This window comes from Phodopus roborovskii, unplaced genomic scaffold (assembly GCF_943737965.1).
Source record: "Phodopus roborovskii unplaced genomic scaffold, PHOROB, whole genome shotgun sequence".
In the NCBI taxonomy this organism is placed as follows: domain Eukaryota; kingdom Metazoa; phylum Chordata; class Mammalia; order Rodentia; family Cricetidae; genus Phodopus; species Phodopus roborovskii.
In genome coordinates this window covers 1427531-1448174 of record NW_026126469.1, presented here as the reverse complement: position 1 = coordinate 1448174, position 20644 = coordinate 1427531, and the positions used below count along the sequence as shown (strand labels likewise).

General features: G+C 41.4%; 1 protein-coding gene across 3 annotated transcripts in view; it reads left to right on the top strand.

The window, feature by feature from the left end:
- Spidr (scaffold protein involved in DNA repair) overlaps positions 1–20644 on the top strand; it is a 217360-nt gene that overhangs the window by 173041 nt on the left and 23675 nt on the right. For 2 of the 3 annotated variants that reach the window (XM_051190978.1, XM_051190980.1), the window contains 2 exons: positions 4144–4284; positions 18868–18955. In XM_051190978.1, the coding sequence (XP_051046935.1) occupies positions 4144–4284; positions 18868–18955 (229 nt within the window). The remainder of the gene's footprint in view (positions 1–4143; positions 4285–18867; positions 18956–20644) is intronic. The other variant, XM_051190979.1, reaches the window with a different exon arrangement.

Below are 20644 nucleotides of genomic sequence, written 5' to 3'. Positions count from 1 at the left end.
AATAAGTAGGGTGAGGCCCCTGGTGACTACTTCCTCTAGCAAGGTGCCATCTCCTAAAGTTTCCCCCAACTCCACAGACAGTGCCCCCAACTGGGGACCAAGTGTCTAAGTATATGAGCCTGTGGGAGGTGTTCTCATCCCAACCTGTAGTGGGATATTCACTTTGTCTCCTTTTGTGGCACTAACCACAGCCATTGGGGGGTGGAGCCAGGGGCGGAAGTGACCTGGGGAACTAGGTCGGAGGAGGCTCGGGAGAGCGCTCACTTGCAAGCCGCAAGGGGACAGGAGGACTTCCAGAGGAATTCTTAGAAGCAGGAACCTGTTGGTGTTGTGAGTTATTACTCCCTGAATAAACATCTGTTCGGCCTAATTGTTTATCCTGATCCTTATAAACCAAGATACCAACCAGCACAGCTGTTTATTGGAACTAGATGATGAGAGCATGTTGGTGATAACATTACAACACACACAAATCCCACAGGAGCTGAGCCAGATGCTTCCTCTCTGCTGGGTAGCTTTCACAGAAGGCTTCATTTGGAATGGTCTTGCCTGTTGGGAAGAATGTGCCAGTGCTGTTACAAGAGTGCCACTATTGCAGCACTGTTGTGGCCATGAGTGGATAGCTGTCTTCTGGATGTTTGTTTTTAGACCCATATAGCAGTGGTTTCAATGTCAGCCACAGAGCTTCTTTTTGCAGTAGGCATTGGTTAATGCAGAAATTCATGCCTGATCAAAGTCCTGAGAATAAGTGACTGTTGATTGTTCTTCCCTAAACAAGCCATCTATATTACCTATCTTACTATCGCCAAGACTCAAGAAATATATCCAAAGAGAGGGAGATGAGCTTTGTGTCAACTTGACATAAGTCATTTGGGAAAGGGGACTCTAGATTAAGAAAAAGCTTCCCTTTAATCCCAGCACTCCAGAGGCAGAGGCAGGCTGATCTCTTGAGTTCAAGTCCAGCCTGGTTTACAGAGTCAGTTCCAAGACAGGCTCCAAAGCTACACAAAGAAACCCTGTCCTCAAAAGGCCAAAAAAGAAAAAGCTTCCATAAAATCTTCCTGTAGAGGGAGGGCCTAAGCCCTACCCCCAAATGACTTGACAGATTTTGATGATCCCTCCTGGAAGGCCTTACCCTCCCTGGGGAGTGGATGGGGAATGGGATGGGAGGAAGGATTGGGAGGAGCATGGGAGGGAGAGGGAACTGGGATCAATATGTAAAATAAAGGGGGAAAAAAGATCTGCCTGTAGAAAAATCTATAGGGCATTTTCTTAATTAGTGATTAATGTGGGAGGTCCCAGCCCATTTTGGTGAGGCCACCCCTGGGCAGGTGGTCTTGGATCATATAGGAAGTGTTGAGCAAGCCAGTAATCAGTGCTCCTCCACAGTCTGTGCTTTAGCTCCTGCCTCCAGGTTCCTGCCTATAAGCTATCCGATGAAATAAACCCTTCCTTCCCAAGTTGGTTTTCATTGGTGTTTTTATCACAGCATTAGCATCAAAGCCCAAGACAGCTGTAAAGTGCTGTCCTTTGGACATGGCATAGCCACTGTTCTCAGGGACTCACAGCAGCTGTGGGCCTAGCAACAGTCCAGCAAGGATAAAGGTTAGAGGCCTCACCCCTGGCTGAGAAGCTGTGGGCAGTTAATGGCTGGTAGGGGAAAAAGAGTCACTTTTCTTAGGTGCTGGAATTAAAGAGAGTAATAGATAGTTTATTCCTTGAAAGCCATTATGAGTGACTGTGGCTCAGAAACACAGATGTAGATTACCCAAATTCCATGTTCTAATGTGGAAGCAGTTTCAGAAAGTTTATAGTTTTATGGAACAGAGAAAAAAATCAAGTCAAGTTTAAAACACATTGGTAGATGCACCAGAGAGGTAGGTACAAAAAAATGGGTGGAGAGGCCTAAGGTGCTATCTGATGACATTTATAACTCTTGGAATGGTGGAAACTAGTGTTCTGCTAAAGCTAATAGCTTCTAAGAGCTATGCATTACTTACTATCATGAGGTGTTAGTTCAGATACAGAATGGGACAAGGCATGGTTGTTCCAGAAGGCTAACACTAGCCCTAGATAAAGTAATTAGCATCCAAACCTGCAAAATCCAAATCTCTGCACAGCACCAAGATTCCAGTCACTCTGCCAGTCTCTGCAGTCACAGACTTCTTCCAGGGGTATTTTGTTCACAGCCAGGCACATCTTCTTTTCAGGAATTTTTGCTCACACTATTACAAAGCAAAACAAACAGAATTGGAAGTGAAGAAGCAAAATTAGCATCATGAAATGATTCCATGATTACTGTGATGATACATTGTTTATGATTTAATAAAGCCACTGGAGATAAAAATGCAAAGCTAGCCACAGCCATAGAGCCAGGCAGTGGTGATAAACACCTTTAATGCCACCAGCCACACTAGTTAGCTAAAGAATCCACACTGTGGTGGCACACACCTTTAAACCCAGGACTCAGGAGACAAAGGCCGATAGATCTTTATGAGTTCAGGGTCACCCAGAGTTACATTAGAATAAATAAGTCTAAAAGAGAAACAGCTCACACAAAGGAGATCTCAGCACTTGGGGTCCCATACCTTTAAGAAGGAAAGATAGCCTCACACACACATATAGAATACCAATACTAAAACTATGTATACAGTACTCTATGGGGCCAGTGAGGTGGCTCCATGGGTGAAGGCCTTGTTCAGCAAGCTTAATGACTGAATTAATCCCAAGAACCCACATAAAAGTGGAAGAGCAGAAACAACTCCACCAAGTTTTCTTCTGAGTCCACATGCATATTGTGGTACATGTGCATACACGCATTGTGGCTCATGTCTGTAGCACTCAGGAGGCTCAAGGCTAGGTTAGAAGTTCAGGCTAGCCTGTGCTACAGAGTGAGATGTTGTTTAAAAAATTCCAGCACTTGTGAGGTAGAAATAGGAGGATCAGGAGCTCTAGGCCAGCTTTGGCTCCTTAAGACCTTGTCTTGAAAGGAAAAGCAAGCAAAAAAGAAAACTCAAGAGAGTGGACACAGTGATTTAAGAAAGAGTGCATTATTATTTACTTATTTTTATCTTATGTGCATTGGTGTTTTGCCTGCATATGTGTCTATGTGAGTGTGTCAAATCCCCTGGAACTGGAATTATAGACAGTTATGAACTGCCATGTGGGTGCTGGGAATTGAGCCTAGGTCATCTGGAAGAGCAGGCAGTACTCCTAATTGCTGAGCCATCCCTCTAGCTCCCTAAAGAGTACATTATTAAGAGTGGAAAACTCACCAATACTGACCAAAATGTTTAACTATCGGGATGGTATTTAATTTTAAATGTTTATATTTTTAATAGCCTCAGAATATATAATCTGTATCCCAGTATACAGTGTGCCTCCATGGCCTCTGCTTCAGTCCCTACCTCCAGCCTCCTGTCCTGAGTTCCTGCCCTAACTTCTTTCTATGGTAGACTGTGATCTAGGAAGTGTAAGATGAAATAAATCCTTTCCTCTCCAACTTGCATTTGGTCGTAGTGTCTTATCACAACAGTAGACAACAGAGAGATTTTTATCTTTTGGGAGCGTGCATGTCTGATTTCTTTACATTCTCAGTGAAAGCTCTACATCATTCTCAACATTGTGCACCGAAGCTTAAAGTGTTGAGCATCTGGGAAGAGAATAGAAGTCGAGAAGGAGGACACTTTGTTTCTGGGCAGCATTTAGTGTGAGAGTGTAGTCATCTTTTTCAGGTTTTCAATAGCTGAAGCTTGCATGCTGAAAGATAATTTTGTCTCCTGTATTTTGTGGCTAGTAATCTGAATTCTTGTATGTACAAAATCAAAACAAAGTTCAGCAGGATGGTTCAGCAGACAAAGGGACCTGCTTTGGAGCCTGACAATTTGCATTCAGTCTTCAGGACTAAATTGATGAAAGGTGAGAACTGCCTCCCACAAGTTATCATCTGATCTTCATGCATATGCTAAGCCATGCAAATGCCCATAACTTATGTGCACACACACACCACAAAGAAATGTACTTAAGTCAAACTTTATTTGCCTTTACTCATCATTAGAAAGATGACTGCAATGGAGTTTCAGGGGAAAAGACAGGGGTCTTCTTGATCCTCTTACTTAGAAATAAATATGCTGCTCTTTACAGGTCCTGCCTTCTAGTCCAAGACGCCTGTGGGATGTTTGGGGAAGTGTACTTGGATGGCACCCTCTGGAAGAACATACAGTTAGAAGGAAAGTCCTGCAGCATGGTGGGAATGAAGGTTCTGCAGAAGGCCACTAGAGGAAGGTGAGGACATGCTGGAGGTCATCTACTTTGTATAATAACAAATAAAAGGCAAACATTTTAATGCTTTTATATTGAGTTTTTGCTTTTAAGGCAACAATCCAGGACTAGTTCGTACTGGTTGAAAAGCTAGTCAGTGTTGACACATGACTTTAATACCAGCACTCAGGAGGTAGAGGCAGAAGGATCTCTGTGATTTCAAGGACAACCTAGTCTACAAAGTGAGTTCCAGGACAGCCAGGGCTACACCGAGAAACCCTGTCTTGAAAAATCAAAAAGAAAAAAGACTGGCAGGTGAGTACAGTATCCCTAGAGAAACATAACTGACAATCAAAATAATTAAAAACTCTTACTGATTAGTATTTTATTTAAATTAAGAAAAAATGGATAAGAGCAATATGTCTTCTAGATATTTGTATGCTAAGTGTCTCTAAGTTAAAAAAAATTGTTAACATTTATATAAGTCCCCTTGTTTTTTAGAAATTAATACATTTTGGTAACGATCTTGAATACTGTTTCAAGTTAAAATAGCTTAATGATAACAAGATTTGTGGAAATCAATGTTGAGTATGAGTTTTTAAGCCTTTTGTAAACAGAGACCTAGTATAGAGGGAAAGCTTCCTGTCACTAGCTTCTCCCAACTTACCAGCTGACCTACTAGGAGATTCAGCATCTGGAACTAGATATTGCAGTCAGACCCCTTTAAGACATAATAAAGGGAAATAGAAAAAAAAAAAAAAAAAAAAAAAAAAAAAGGACTTTTAAATGTTGTATGTGTGTGTAAGTTCCTGATCTTGTAATTAAAGATTTGTTTTCTGCAGTTCTTCTAAACTATGACTGTAAAAAATAAATCTCTCTGTATAATAAATAGGGATGTAAATGAGAAGCCTAACTTAATGAAAAGACATTTTATAAGATTTGAACAAAACTATTTTTGCCTCTGAGACACTCACTATGTAGCCCTGGCAGACTTAGAACTCTATGTATGTAGACCAAGCTGGCCTAAAATTCACAGAGATCCACCCTGCCTGCCTCTGCTTCCTGATGTTGAAATAGGCAAACCTGTTTAAACTGTCAAATATTAATGCTTTCCCCAGCACTTGTGAGGTGGAGACAGGATGATCAGAAATTCAAGGCCATCATCTGTTAAATGGTTAGTCTGAAGCCAGCCTAGGCTATGTGAGATCCTTCGTCTCTAAAAAAACCAAATATTCTTCATGCTATCATAAGCAAACTTGTTCTGTGCCAAATGTTGTGGCACCTCATCCTGAAAAGTTTCGGGTAATGGTTTTAATCTGTAAATTTAAAAAACAAACAAACATTTTTTCTTTGTTAAGTCTTTAATTTATTCTTTGACAAGCTCATAAATGTATACGGTGTCTTGGTTATATTCACCCCCAGATCTCCACCCCCCACATCCACCCTGACCCCCACTCCCGCTGCCCTCAGATACTCCACACTCACCTTCTTACCCTGATAGCTCCCCCTTCCCAATTCTTAGTTCTGCACTCTGGAATGTTTACTGACCTTATTATTGACATTATCTTGTTCAGACCTATGCAGGTAACCATAGCTGCTGTAAGTTCCCAAGAGTCCCAGCCACGCCCTGTCCAGGAGACATCATTTGCCTATACTGCTCCTCATCTCCCACTCTTAGGTTCTTTCTGTTTCATCTTCTGTGAGTGTTGGTGAGCACTCAACAGCCACGTGTTCTCAGCACTCTGATCAGTTCTTTGTGTCTGCCTTAGTTTCTACCCATTGCAGAAAGAAGCTTCTCTTACCCAGGTTGGCTGTTATATGCTGGGTGGACATAGATGTTTACAAGGCAGTTTCATGGCTGCTTAGCAAAATGAAAGCAGTAGGATCCTTGGCAAGGTTCACAACTCCACACATGGATTATTTATATAGAGTAAGCCTCAAATCCAATGAGAATATTGTTGTTGCTGTGATGAAATGCCATGTCCAAGAGTGTGGTGGGGAGGGAAGGTTTTATTTCACTTATGGTTCTGTATAACATTTCATCATCCAAAGCAGTGAGGGTAAGTTTTCAAGCATGGCAAGATCCTGGAGCCAGGGACTAATGCAGAGACCATAGAGGGGTTCTTGTAGAACCCAGTCCAACAATGACACCACCCACAATGGGCTGGTACTTGCCCATCAATCATTAATTAACAAAAGTAGGCCTGCCCACTGTTCTATTTTATGATGGGTATGAGTATTTTTGCCTGCATTCACTGGTGTGCACCGTGTGCCCAAGAGGTCAGAAGTGGGCATCAGATTCTGTGGTACTAGAGGTACACAGTTTGTGAGCTTCTATGTAGGTGCTGAGAATTGATCGTCAGTCTTCTGCAGGTACCACTGAACCAACTCTGGAAGCATTTTCTTAATTGAGATTGCCTCCTCTCAGATGACTTCAGCCATTTGTCAAGTTAACATAAAACTATCTAGAACAGCTGATTACCTCTGTAAGATTTGTGCCACTATTTCAACAATGAGCATTAGGAAGAAAAAATAATTTTAAGTATCCTAGGATATAGTAAGTATCATAAATAAAAAGTTTGGGGTTCTTCAAGTCACATGTTACTCCTTCATATTGGTATTTATTTAATTATAGTAATATCTGAGCTTCTAGTATTATTGGTAAGCCCATTATAAGTCTATAACATTCTAAATCCTTTCCTGATAGCATCTTTTCTGCTTTGCATAATGACCACCTACTGTGACCATTCTAAATTATGCACATTCACAAGCCTTTCTCCTGACTGGCCTAGTCTGTCCTGTTAGCCCTTTCTATAGCACCTTTCAGATGAATGACAGCTCTGCCTGAGAGTTATGTACCTGGAAGAAGTATTCTCTATAAATAAATATGCTGTAAGATAAACATGGAGTACATGTAGAACATTCTGTGTTGTATATATATGTGTGTGTATATATATATATGACCAATGCTTCCATTTTTATATTCCTGTATTATAATGGAATTATGTTATATGATTTTAGGGGGAAAATGAAGATTTGTCCAGGTGTTTGGAAAGCATACTAGACATAAGAAAAGCTTGATTAGGCATGTAAATCCCATCCTTACTAAAGCTGAATCTCACTTCAGTCCTTATTAGAATATTCCTTATAACACTTTCTAACTCACAAGATCCTAGAAACTGAGTAGTAGGTATAGCCAGATATTTACAGTTAGACTCACCACAGCAAGGCTGCTGTGGTAAAACTGCTTCAAGGCTCAGTCTTTGCACTTGATGGCCCATGGTGGCCCAGAGAGCTGTTCAGACTAAAGACTGGAAATTCTGATTCAGATAGGCATAGCCAGACCTGGGACCAGGAATCTGTGGCTCTGTAGAATTGGTGTTTTTACAGCATCATGCTATACATGGGAGACTCATTGTCATCTATAACATTTTCAAAGGAAATAGGCTTCCTGTAGGAAGTGCCCCAGTGATCCAGGTAGTTCATCTGCTCATAAACTTCCCAAGGCCTTGCACATGCTCAGTGAGTGCTCTCTATCTCCAGCCCACCTTACCAAAAAATGTTTGAATCCTTTTCCCTGTTTAACTTTTTGGCAAAATATTTGATGCTTCTTGGAATTAGGATTAATTTCTTTATTTTATGCATTTCAATTTCCTTCGGCATGCAGCCATCCAAATAAATATTTGGAGTATCTTTTTGTTCTTTTGGAAGCTGTGTTTCTTCAAAACAAATTACTAAATACTTCTGGAATGTTGGATGTTATAATTGCCTGTTAGTGACATCATCCACTGTCAGTCATCCACCCATAGCCCAGAAAACAAGGTAGTTGTCTTTTTTATGCCCTGGTTGTGTTTGTTAGCAACTCTCCTAACCCTTAACAGAAAGATTACTTCCAAAAATTAGGTCAACATGATTACATGTCCGACTGTAATATATATAAAACACTGTTTTACAGTTGGAAGGCAGTTATATGACTTAACTAAGACATGCTGGCCTTCACACCTACATTAGCAGATTTCATCTGTCCACAGTTTTAGTGACAGAACGCCAGTCATCCCTCATTGCTGCGGACCCATCCTGCCAGACAGATGTGCTGCCACACTCGCATAGGGAGCACCCCATGGCCTCCAGCCAAAGGTTTGCAGAAAGACAACCAGCATGGTTTGGGGGTTTTCTCTGGCTTTTTTTTTTTTTTTTTTTTTTTTTTTAAATGTCTATATTGACTGATCAGAGTAAGATGAGTTAGAAAAAAAAACCTCCACTAAGTTTAGAAAATTTTCAGTGTTCAAAGCCATCCTGGTAAGGTGTGTTCATTGGCTGGCTACAGCCCTGCCTTTGCTTCCTTTGCATAATGCTTGCTGCTCTTGGTCTAGGAACCTTCTCCAAGGCTCAGCCTGTGACTCTCCTGATTGAGCTGTGCATCAGTTTAGCAAGTCAAACAAATAGACAACTCACATTGCTTAGATGCCTTATTCTGAGTATGAACTTGATCTTTGTATTATTATGATATTCTTTAATTTTAAATTGTAGAAAAATGTTGAGGAAAGGGGGATATCTGCAGAAGTGACAGGCAGCAAATGATGTTACTTAGCAGAGGAATGGAGGACTTGTTTCTGTTCACAGTCCTCCAAATATTTGGGTCAGGCATGGTGGCCCTATAAGCCCAGCATGAGGGAGACAGAGGAAGGATGATCACTACAAATTTGAGGCCAGCCGCATTTACATATTGAGCTTCAAACCAGCCAGAGCTATACAGCAAGACTCTGCCCCAAAACAAAGTTAAATCCTACAGTCTTTTATTTGTACTTATTACTTCCCAACTTGTTAAAACAAAGGCCACTAATCTTTTGATTTAAAATTAAGTATTGACTTAAAGATGCTATTTTATTGTTTTGGTTTTTTTCGAGACAGAGTTTCTCTGTGGCTTTTGGAGGCTGTCCTAGAACTAGCTCTTGTAGACCAGGCTGGTCTTGAACCCACAGAGATCTGCCTAGCTCGAGCGCTGGGATTAAAGGTGTGTGTCACCACCACCTGGCTGAGATGCTGTTTTATATAGACCTCTTTAAGAGCATTTACTTAATTATATAGCGCTTTGCCTCACTTCTACGAGTGTCAGAAGAAACATCCGATTCTGTCTTTAACTATGAATTGCATCCCTTTGAACAGAAAACAGAATAGCGAAGTATTGGAGCAGCTAGTGATTCAATTGACTGGATGGATCCTAGCTACTTGGTCTCTGAGATTTCATAAGAAAGAAAGAAATATACAAAGAACTCAAGAAACTAGTCACCAAAACACCAAATAACCCTATTAAAAAATGGGGTACAGAACTGAAGAGAGAAATCTCAATAGAGGAAATCAAAAAGGCTGAAAGACACTTAAGAAAGTGCTCAACATCCTTTGCTATCAGGGAAATGCAAATCAAAACAACTTTGAGATACCATCTTACTCCTGCCAGAATGGCTAAAATTAGAAACACCAATGACAACTTATGCTGGAGAGGATGTGGAGAAAGGGGTACACTCCTCCACTGCTGGTGGGAATGCAAACTCGTACAGCCATTTTGGAGATCAGTATGGCGGTTCCTCAGGAAAATGGGAATTAGTTTACCACAGGACCCGGCAATCCCCCTCTTAGGCATATACCCTAATGATCCTCATCCATGCAACAAAGACATCTGTTCAACTATGTTCATAGCAGCATTATTTGTAATAGCAAGAACCTGGAAGCAATGTAGATGCCCCTCAACTGTAAGAATGGATAAAGAAGATGTGGCACATTTACACAATGGAATACTAGTCTGCAGAGAAAAAAAACAAAACAAAACAATGGAATCTTGAAATTCACAGGCAAATGGATGGTACTTGAAGAAATCATCCTGAATGAGGTAACCCAGTCACAAAAAGAAGAACATGATAATGAGATCAACGACTAACTTATCCAACATCATAGAGCCCTCATCTAGTAGCTGATGGAAACAGACGCAGACACCCACAACTCAACACTGAGCCGAACTGGAATCCAGATGCAGAGAGGAAGGACAAGACCAGGGTACAGAAACCCACTGAGACAGCTGACCTGAACAAGGAAGAGCTAATGGGCCCCCAGACTGATAGCTGGGAATCCAGCATGGAACTGACTTAGACCCCCTGAACATGGGTCTCAGTTAGAAGGCCTGGGCAGTCTAAGGGACCTCAGACAGTGGAACTAAAATGCACAAAAGGACTTTGGGAGCACATTCCCTATGGAGGGATATTTCCTTAACCTAGAGGCAGGAGGGAGGGCCTAGTCCCTACTCTAAATGACTTGACAGATTTAGATGACCCCTCCTGGAGGGCATCACCCTACATGTGGAGTCAGGGGGATGGGAGGGAAGGGTGGTTAGGGGCATGAGAGGGAACTGGGATTGATATGTAAAATAAAAAATAATAAAATAAAAGCAGAAAAGCTCATTTCTTCCCTTTGACCTGCTAAAATGCAGAGGACTATCGGGAATCACACATTATTGGAATGCCTCAAATTTATCTTTTACTTTTGTCTACAAATAAGGTAGCTACAGCATCTGTTCACTGCTGTTAAAATAATTAACGTAAGAAAGAAAATCTTGCATCATTTAAGAGTAAACTAAACTGGCATGCTAATGAAATGGATGTAATGGATGTGCTTGCTGACTACCTATGATTTTTATTTTTATTTATTTATTTATTTTTTATAGCTACCAATGCAGGAGAATGCTGTAGGAACTACAAAATGACAGAAGTATGTTAGGGACTATTTTAGAAATCAGTAACTATTTTGTCCTAACCCCTAAAACTTGTGTAGTAAAATTTTACAATCTCAGGTCAGCAACGCAACAGCAGTTTTTAAAAATCAAACATTCTAACAACAAAATACAAAGATATGCTAATTTGATTCTAAGTGATGAAGAGTGATAATGTGAAGATATTAAAATCTTTGTTTTCTGTAGTTAAACTGTGTGTTCTATGAGTTCAGAGATCTTTATACATATAGTAAAATATTACATTTGTAACAGGTCTGAATCTAGGTGTTTCAGGCTGTGTTTATTAGTGGTGCAGCACCTGCAGAGCATGCAAAGCTCACATGCCTGGGCGGTGCACACAGAGTGCACATGCCATGTTGAGAATCAAGGCTTCCTGAAGCTGAGCACTGCAGCACAGGTGAGCACCACCAGGGACACCTCAGATTTATCTTGCATTTGAGTTTGAATACAGTTTCAGTTGTTAACCATTCAAAAACCTTTCACTATTGTCATATCTTCCTGCTTTCCACATTACCCAAAGCTGTGCCATAGGGCAGAGGTGAGCACATTACAGTGAGGAGAGGTCTTCTCCTTCCGTGGATGATGCCCATCTTCACAAAATAGGAATCCAGTGGCTGTGACTGTTAGTGATGTGCTTTTTCTTTCCACTGTATGGGGCATTCAGATTAATATTTCTTGGAATCACATTGTAGCTTAAGTTATCATTCCTGACTTTTACAAAGGCCCAGAATCTTTTGCTTTTGATTCCCCAGAATACTTTAAAGCAATAAGCATAATAGCAAGAGCTTGTGATCCCAGCACTGGGAAGATGTGGACAGGCAGATACCTGGAGCTCACTGACCAACCCGTTTACGTTAGAGAGCAAACCTGTCTCTAAAGAACAGGTAGACCCTGCTCTCCAGCAAGCGCTGCAGGCCACCTTGGCCAACCTGGTGGTGGTCCCAACGGACATACTGTATGGACTGGCCTGCTCAGTGAGCTGCTCAGCGGCTCTGAACTGCGTGTATTGCCTCAAGGGCCGCAGCGAGGCCAAGTGGCTAGCTATATGCCTGGACCGAGTGACCGACGTCTACAGGTACTGCCAAGTGAGAGTACCCAAGGAGCTCCTGGAGGACCTATTGCCAGGACCAGTGACCCTGGTGATGCAATGCTTTGAGGAGCTCAACAAAGACCTGAACCCCTTTACGCCTCTTGTTGGTATCCAGATTCCTAACCAAGCTGTCATGCAGAACTTGGCCCAAATGTTTGGGGGACCACTTGCACTCACCAGTGCCAGCCTTAGCTCCCAGGCCAGTTCTCTGAGTGTTGAAGCATTTCAAGACCTCTGGCCTCACTTGACCCTAGTCATTGATGGGGGAACCAATTGGGGATAGTCAGAGCCCTGAATGCCGCCTTGGCTCTACTGTGGTTGACTTATCTGTTCCTGGAAAGTTTGCCATTATTTGCTCAGGCTGTGCCCTGGAAAACACTACAGCCATCCTCCAACAGAAATATGGGCTGCTCCCTTTACAGGGGTCCTGTTCATGAAATTTGGGAGGACCCAAGGACCATGCTTGGATACTATGTGTCTGCTCACTGATTGGCAAGGCCTCATTGGCAGAGGCTCCTGGAGTATACCTGTAGCCTGGCTTTTTAGGGAACCTCTCTCTTTCTCTCCCTCTTTCTCCCTCCCTACCTCCTACCACCCCTCCCATAGGCCAGAAGCTGCAGGTTGAGCCTTGTAGATTCATATATCAACCAAAAATTGAACAAAGGTAAGAACATTCTTAGAGCAGCCTTATTATTTTAAGGCCTGCCTTTTAAGTGGAAAACTAAATTGAGTACAGAGAATGTATTAAGAGCTTGTTTCTGGTGGACAGTGGCTCTTCATGTCAAGCCAGCTAGAAGCACTAGTGTAGTCTTAAGATTCTCAGGACCAGTGCAGGAAAGTCAGAAGCCCAAGACAGAGCTTTCCTGGCTATCAGGTCTTTTTAGGGAAATTATCATAGGGGTCCCGAGTGAAATAATACTGGAAAATAAAATCTCAACTGTTTCAGCCAGTGACTTTCTTATTTATTAATAAAACAGATTATATAGTTTAAAAAAAAAAAGAACAGGTAGACAGCACCTGAGAATCAGCCGTGGAAGGTGTCCTTCAACTCCCACATGTATGCATGCATTGACACACACACACAAGCACCTGCATACACAGACATGTAAATATTTAAATGCACACTAAGTTAATTAATTGATAATGAGTTAGTTAAACTGCACTTCCTCTTTGGTGAAGTATTGTTCAAGTCTTGTTTATTTTTCTTAGGGAGTCTTTCTGTATTTTTTATTCATTAAATTTTTTTTCATTTATTTAGTGTATGTGTATGCTTCTAATTTGCAGTTCTCCTGCCTCAGTCTCTTGAGTGCTAAGATTACAGGTGTGTGCCACCACACCTAGCCCATATATAAATACCTTTTTTAGAGTCAAAGACTCAGTAGGAAGCGCTTCCTAGCATTTGAGAAATTATAGGTTTGACCCTCAGCACAGGCTTTTCTGTTGTGTGTGTGTGTTGATGGTGGGGACTCTTCAATGCTGAGTTCCCAGCACATGATTTGAGGCAAGAGGATCAGTGAGTTCAAGGCCAACTTCAGCTACAAGAGACCCTATCTCTAAAACAATAACAGCTTTTATACTGTATTACACAACTAGAATGTGGAAAAACTGGCCTGAAAGCTGCTTTTCAAATCACTCCAAGAAAGTCCTGCTTCTATTTTAATTGTAATTTTCTTTATTCTTGAGAATTTCATACATGTATATAAGAAATATGATTATACCTACCCCCACTCTCCCTGTGTGTGTTCCCTCATAACTCCATGTTCTTATGTTTCTTGATCAAGCACAATGTCTTATAATGCTGCCAGGATGTAATCATGCCTGGAGCATGGGGAAACCTAATGAGGACACCCTTAAAAAGAATGGTCTCCCTCTACCAGCTCCTGAGTAAGGGGTGGGATCTAGAGAGACCTCCCACACCTTTGCCAGATTTCTGGCTGGCTTGATCCTGTACAAGACTTGAGCAGTAGCCATAACTGAGTAGGATTGCCATGTTATATTCAGAAGGCAGCATTTCACAGTGCTCTTCCTCATCCTCCATTCTTTCTGCCTCCTCTTTGGAGTTCTTATTGAAGCCTGAAGCACAGTTTGATTGCAGTGGAATTCTTTGAGTTTGAGGTGAATGGGGAAGACTAGGCCACACATGTCACCTTAAATAAGTTGTAACTCTTTTTGTCTACCTGATGGAAGGCCATAGGTAAGCTTTAAGAGTCTTCATCAGCATTGAAGCTTCCAACTGGGCAGCAGGAGCAGATGGATCAGAGGATGAATACTGATGTATATAGGTCTAGACACACAGCTCAGTGGAAGATCATTTGCTCAACAAAACACTCTGGGTACCATCCATAACACAAAAAAGAAAAAGAATTATGTGTGAGTGAAGTCACTTGATAAATGCACATTGTTATTTTCCTCTTTATTATTTTACACATGAAACAAAATTTGACTCAAGTGTGGTTGTATATTCTTGTAATCCCATCATTCAGGAGGCTGGGTAATTTTAAGAGATACTTTTAACAAAATACTAAATACACGAAACATGAGAAAAGGAGACTTCTATGCGGTTTCCCAAAGCAACATAATGCAGGAGGAGGAGGAGGGCCTGATCAAATAAACAGAAACACTCGAAGTTATACTACTTGTTAAGTTTATATCCCAACTCCTTTTTCCTTACTTTACTTGCTCTCTCCTTGTACTTTCTTGTCCTTTTCTTCCAATAGTCTCACTAAATAGCCAAAATTGTTACCCTTCAACCTCAGCCTCCCTTATATGGATTCAGGTGTGTGCCACCAGACCTGGTCTCACACCTATGCTTTACTCTCTTCCCTGCTCCTCTCCATCTTCTTTTTCTTCAGTTAATTTTAGGTTGCAAAGTATCTTCCTGAAGTTCAGTGAAGTGCCTCGGGGAGGCATTTTGTAATTCCACTCATCTGTAAGGTGTCCCTAGGATGTTCTGGAACCAGAAGCCTGACCCAGTGCCCCAGAGAAGGCACTCCCACCCTGGTAGTTATAGGACTGTGCCTGAACCTTTCTCAGCAAAGGGCCACATTAGTTGTTCTTGTTGCCATCATCATCTCATGTTGTTACAGAAATACTACTTTATGGTTTGTATATTCTAGACTTGCATTACAGTAGGTTATAATAGTAGAGGACATAAACATGAAATTCCTCATCCATCAAGACAGCTTGCTCAGAAAGCTTTGGTGTAAGTATTCATGAAAACCCAAAGTAAAATAACTTTGTTATTTTCACAGTGCCAGTTTTATATTATGGCTCCCATGCATGTAAAGTGTCTGTCCTCTGAGGGGCTTACCTCTGTGGCAGAGCTGCTTAGCAGAACATGTAGCCCAACTGCATGTGTGGTACACATGTGGAGGGGTGCTGGTGTCCCAGTGCATACCTGTCCTGAGTTAGGAAAAGGAAGACTGCCCATTCCGAACAGAGTTGCATCACTCTTTCCTAATGCCTCTTTGTTGCTTCTCCTCCACTGTCAGAGCCACGGGTCCTATTGTCAGGTTTTCCATTAAGGTAGAAGCATTATAGTTTTATTGCAGAATTCCCAGCTTCCCAGCTCTTAGTTTCCTAACGCTTTGAAAATAGTATGGGTGGCGTCTGATAGGAAAGACAACATAGATACTGTTAAGCCTATACTTCCAGCACTTGGTCAGGCTGAAGCAGGAGAATTCAAAGTTCCTGGACAGGTAAGACTGGAGTGTACAGTGAGACCCTGTCTCAGAACCATGAGAGAGAGGAAAGAGATAGTGCACTTAGCACTAAATAGTATTTGGTGTTCTTACAGAGGAGAGTTCCAGGTTCCGTTCCTAGTACCCCCATGGAAGCTCCAGTTTTAGGGGACCCAACCTCTGACTTCCTTAGGCATGAGTCATGTACATAAGCATATGTATGTATGTATGTATGTATGTATGTATGTATGTATATGTATATATATACATGCAAGCAAAACATATGCATAAAATCAGAGTACTATTTAAAGAGAAAGAATGCTTTCAACAAAATCTCAAAGCAGAGCTGAATAACAACACTACTGGTGGAAGTGTTTCAGTTCCAGGCTCAAGGTATCCTTTCTGGAAAACTCATCTTAAATCAATGTTTTTTGTTTTATTGGTCAGAACACAGGGTCTTTTCCCTGCTAGATAATGGCTATCCTACTGGCATATGTTATTCCCTGTCAGTTTTTTAAAATAGCATCTTGATCTAGATATAATTTACCATAAAATTTACCATTTTAAAGTATATAACCCCTTGTTATCTTATTCACCAAGTTGGACAACCATTACCATTGCCTTAATTCCAGAATATATTTTAACACACACGGGGGGGGGGGGCACAGAGAGAACACATACATGACAGAGAGAACACAGAGAGAGAGAGACCTAATTGATGATTGTGGCACACATACATACCCCACCACCACCAGAAACACACACATACACACATTTGTGCACATGCATACACCTACCTGTCCCTCTCCCCCCCAAGCCCCTCGTGTATCCAAGGTTGGCTTTGGATTCGCTATTTAAACAAGAATTAACTTGAGCTTCTGAACCCCCTGCCATCACCTCTCAAGTGCTAGGATTATATGTATGTGCCATCATGGCCAGTTTCACCAAAGTTTCATAATGTTTATAATTGTAGAAGCAGACAGAGCCCATAAGGTTCCTTTCTCTGTTAATGAGGGGCTGGGTCAAAGGTCCACAGTTCTATCTTAAAAACACAAATCTAAGACTGGAACATATAAGTGGAATTATAGACTATTTGTAAATTATTTGGCTATATTTTGTACTAGATAACTTTTCTTAACCTACAAATAACACACAGACAGTCCCTGATTTACAGTGGTTTAATTTAATAATTTCTTGATATTATGATGGTACAAGAGTGATATACATTCAATAAATACTTTTGAGACAGGGTCTCATTGTGTAATTGAGGTTGGCCTGAAATTGATAGACATTCTCCAGCCTCAGTCAGGTAGATATGATGCTGGAGAAGTAGCTGAGAGTTCTACATCCAGATCCATAGGCAGCAGGAAGAGAGAGATACTGGGACTGGCTTGGGCTTTTGAAACACCAAATCCTACCCCCAGTGACACACTTCTTCCATCAAGGCCACATCCTCAACTCCTCCTAAGTAGTGCCACTCTGTTGACTAAGCATTCAAACATATGAGCATATGGGACCAATCTTTTTTCAAACTACCACAGCTCCTTTGAAACTGGAGTTATGGATGGTTGTGAGCCTCTTGATATTGTCACTAGGAGCCTGTCTACTGAGCCATCTCTCTAACTCCACAGTATTTTTGACACAGTATTTTCAAATTACAATGAGATTATTATAACAATCTCATTGTGATTGAACTTTTAGTTTAATTAATACTTGTCCAGCATGCATAAAACTTTTGGGTTCCATCCACAGCACTGTCTAAATGGGATATGGTGGTGCATGCCTGTAACAATGCATTTGGGAAGTTGTGATAGAAGGTTAAGATGTTGAAAGTCATCCTCAGCTACCTTTGGAGTTTGAGGCCTGCCTGAGACACGGTCTCAAAACATAAACCAATGAGCCATTGAGTAAGCTCAATTCTTGGGACCTGCATAGTGGAAAGTGAAAACTAACTCCTGCAAGTTGTAATCTAACTTCTGTTTGCACACTTATATGAGTGCCTGTGCATGCATACACATATACACATGCTCACACATGCATATGTATGTGTGATATAAGGTTTCACTGTGTAACCTTAGCTGCTCTGAAGCTTGCAGAGTTTTTCCTGCCTCTGCCTCCTAAGGGTTGTGGTTAAAAAATATGTGCCACCAGCCTAAACCTTTTTTTCAGAATTCATAAACCATGGCCGGCTGAGTGACTCAGTGGACAAAAGTACTTGACACACAAGCTTTGTGACCTCAAACCACAAAGAGTATGAAAAGAGAGAATCAACTCAGCAAATGGTGTCTGCCCTCCATGTGTGCACTGTGGCACATGCACACACATAGTAGTAATAATTATATATGGCATGCATTTTAACTACAAATATGTTATAAATTTATATACATGCCATTTGTATAAAATAAATCATATATGCATGTATATCTACAAACATACATATGAAATAATCCAAAGGGAAATAAAATATTGCCTCTAAACCCTTCTCAATTAGCCACTCCCAACAGTTTATATTTTTTAGTCATTAGTAAGTACATAGGGACATTTAAATTTGTTTCTTGCCTTTCATTTAACAAGGTATCTGTGTCCTTATTTTTAAGGTTCTTGCTATTTTTACTGTTTTATTTTTTAATATTTATTTTTATTTTCTGTGCTGTATGAGTGTATTGGATCCTCTGGAACTGGAGTTACAGACAGTTGTGAGCTGTCATGTGGGTGCTGGAAAGAAACCCAGGTCCTCTGGTAGAGCAGCCACTGAACCCTCTCTTTAGCCCTGTTTTTTAAGTGTTCCATGTTGGTTTTGTTTTTTCTTGCTATTGGTAGTCAAATGTCTTCAAACTCTTGGTCTTCCTACCTCAGGCTGCACACACTGGGGTGGAGGTATGCATTCCTGTTCTTCAGTCTTTTCTGCGTATTCATTTCCGTGATGTGTGTCAGGTGCTGGCTCATCACAATGGAAAGAGCTGTCTTCTTTAAATCTAGGAACAGCTCACTGACTAGTACTTTATTGGCAAGTGTTTGTTGATGAATACTTTCAATAATGTCCCTTCTTGTCCCAGGACACCAGGACTCTTCAGTTTAATTGACACCATGTGGCCCCCAGTGATGCCTCTGGCCGAGCCTTCCTGTGGCCAGCCCAGTGGAGAGGTAAGCTCAGCCTTGGAGTGCTCCTTGTCAGAAGCTGAGTTAGGCACTCCTGCAAGCAGATGGGCAACAAGAACTACAGCTAGTCCTTTGTCTAGAGTGATGTGGGAATGCCATCTAGGACAGACTGCAGCTCCTCTCTAGCACCCCATTCTGACAGTTCTTTTCCCTGCTCCTCTAAATTCTTGATCAATTTTGGTTTGTATTTTGATTTTTGTGAGAAGTACAAAATAGGCCTTGCTCTAGAGCCAAAACTGACCTTAAACTAAGCAGTCCTGTGCTTCAGCTTTGCAAGTATTTGAATTTCAGGTGTATAACAGCAAACAAGTCCTGGTGTGATTCTCACTTACTGCTACAAGTCTTAATTAGCCTCATCCTGAAGCAGACACCATGCCCTTTCCAGTCCTTTGCAATTATCTAGAAAGTCAATACTCAGTTAGCAATGAAAACAGAAACTAGGTAGACTCCATAGCCAATAGAAATTTCCCTTTTCCTCACCACACTGTTGATTGTAGTGACTCTGAAGCAGCAAAAAGGATAAAGAAGTTTCTTCTCCTGTCCCTGGGGTTTGTTCATCAAGGTAGCTGCTTTAGTCTACAGTCTCTCTCTCTCTCTCTCTCTCTCTCTCTCTCTCTCTCTCTCTCTCTCACACACACACACACACATCCCTTTCCTTTCTCCCTTCTTCAACACCCCCTTGTCTATGGTGTGTGTGTGTGTGAGAGAGAGAGAGAGAGAGAGAGAGAGACAGACAGACAGACAGAGATGGAGACAGAGGGGGGAGGGGAAAAGAGAGAGAAGGGGAGAGATGGAGGGATAGAGAGAGCCTGCATCTATCTAACAGGTATATGTAGATGCCAAAGTGTTTTTGAGAGGATATCTCTCAAACCTGGAGCTTATCATATCCATTGCATTGCTTGGTCAGTGAGCCTTCAGGGTCCTTCTGCCTCCATGCCAGGCACTGATGTTCCATCCTACGAGCTATTGCTGGATTCTGAGAACTGAATTTTGTGGCAAGAACTTGAGCTCCTGAGCCACCTCCTCAGCTTCCTGTAGCTGGCTTTTTAACTGAGTGCTAGATGACACAAGAGACCATAGTGCTCCTTGGAGCTCCTGTCTGCACATTACACATTATTTAAAAGCAGTAATTTTTTTTTTTAAAGACAGGGTTTCTCTGTATAACCCTGACTGTCCTGGAACTCACTCTGTAGATCAGCCTGGTCTTGAATTCACAGAGATCTTCCTGAGTCAGTCTCCCAAGTGCTGGGATTAAAAGCATACACCATCACCACTCCACCAGAAGAAGTAATTTCTAAGTGGTCCTTTGAGTCTACTCTGAGGAATAGATTTCCTCTCCTTCTATTTGTTGTGACCCTGGACCTTGTGTGTCTTGGGATGACCTTAAAGTCTTGAAACCCCTGCTTTTTCCTCCCAAGATTTTAAATTACAGGCTTATGCTACCATGCCTAGCATGAAGACTAAATCTAAAATAAAATCTTAAATCTGCACAGAAATATTCTTATACTTGGTTCTTCAGATGTACAAAGTAACCCATTTCATATCTAGCCTTCCCATGAGAACAAACATCCCAAAACAAATTTGGTGCATGTGTGTGTGTGCATGACTGTGTGTATTCCAGTCCTAGAAATTGAAGCTGGGACCTCTTTTGTGCTAGGTAAGTGCTCTACCACT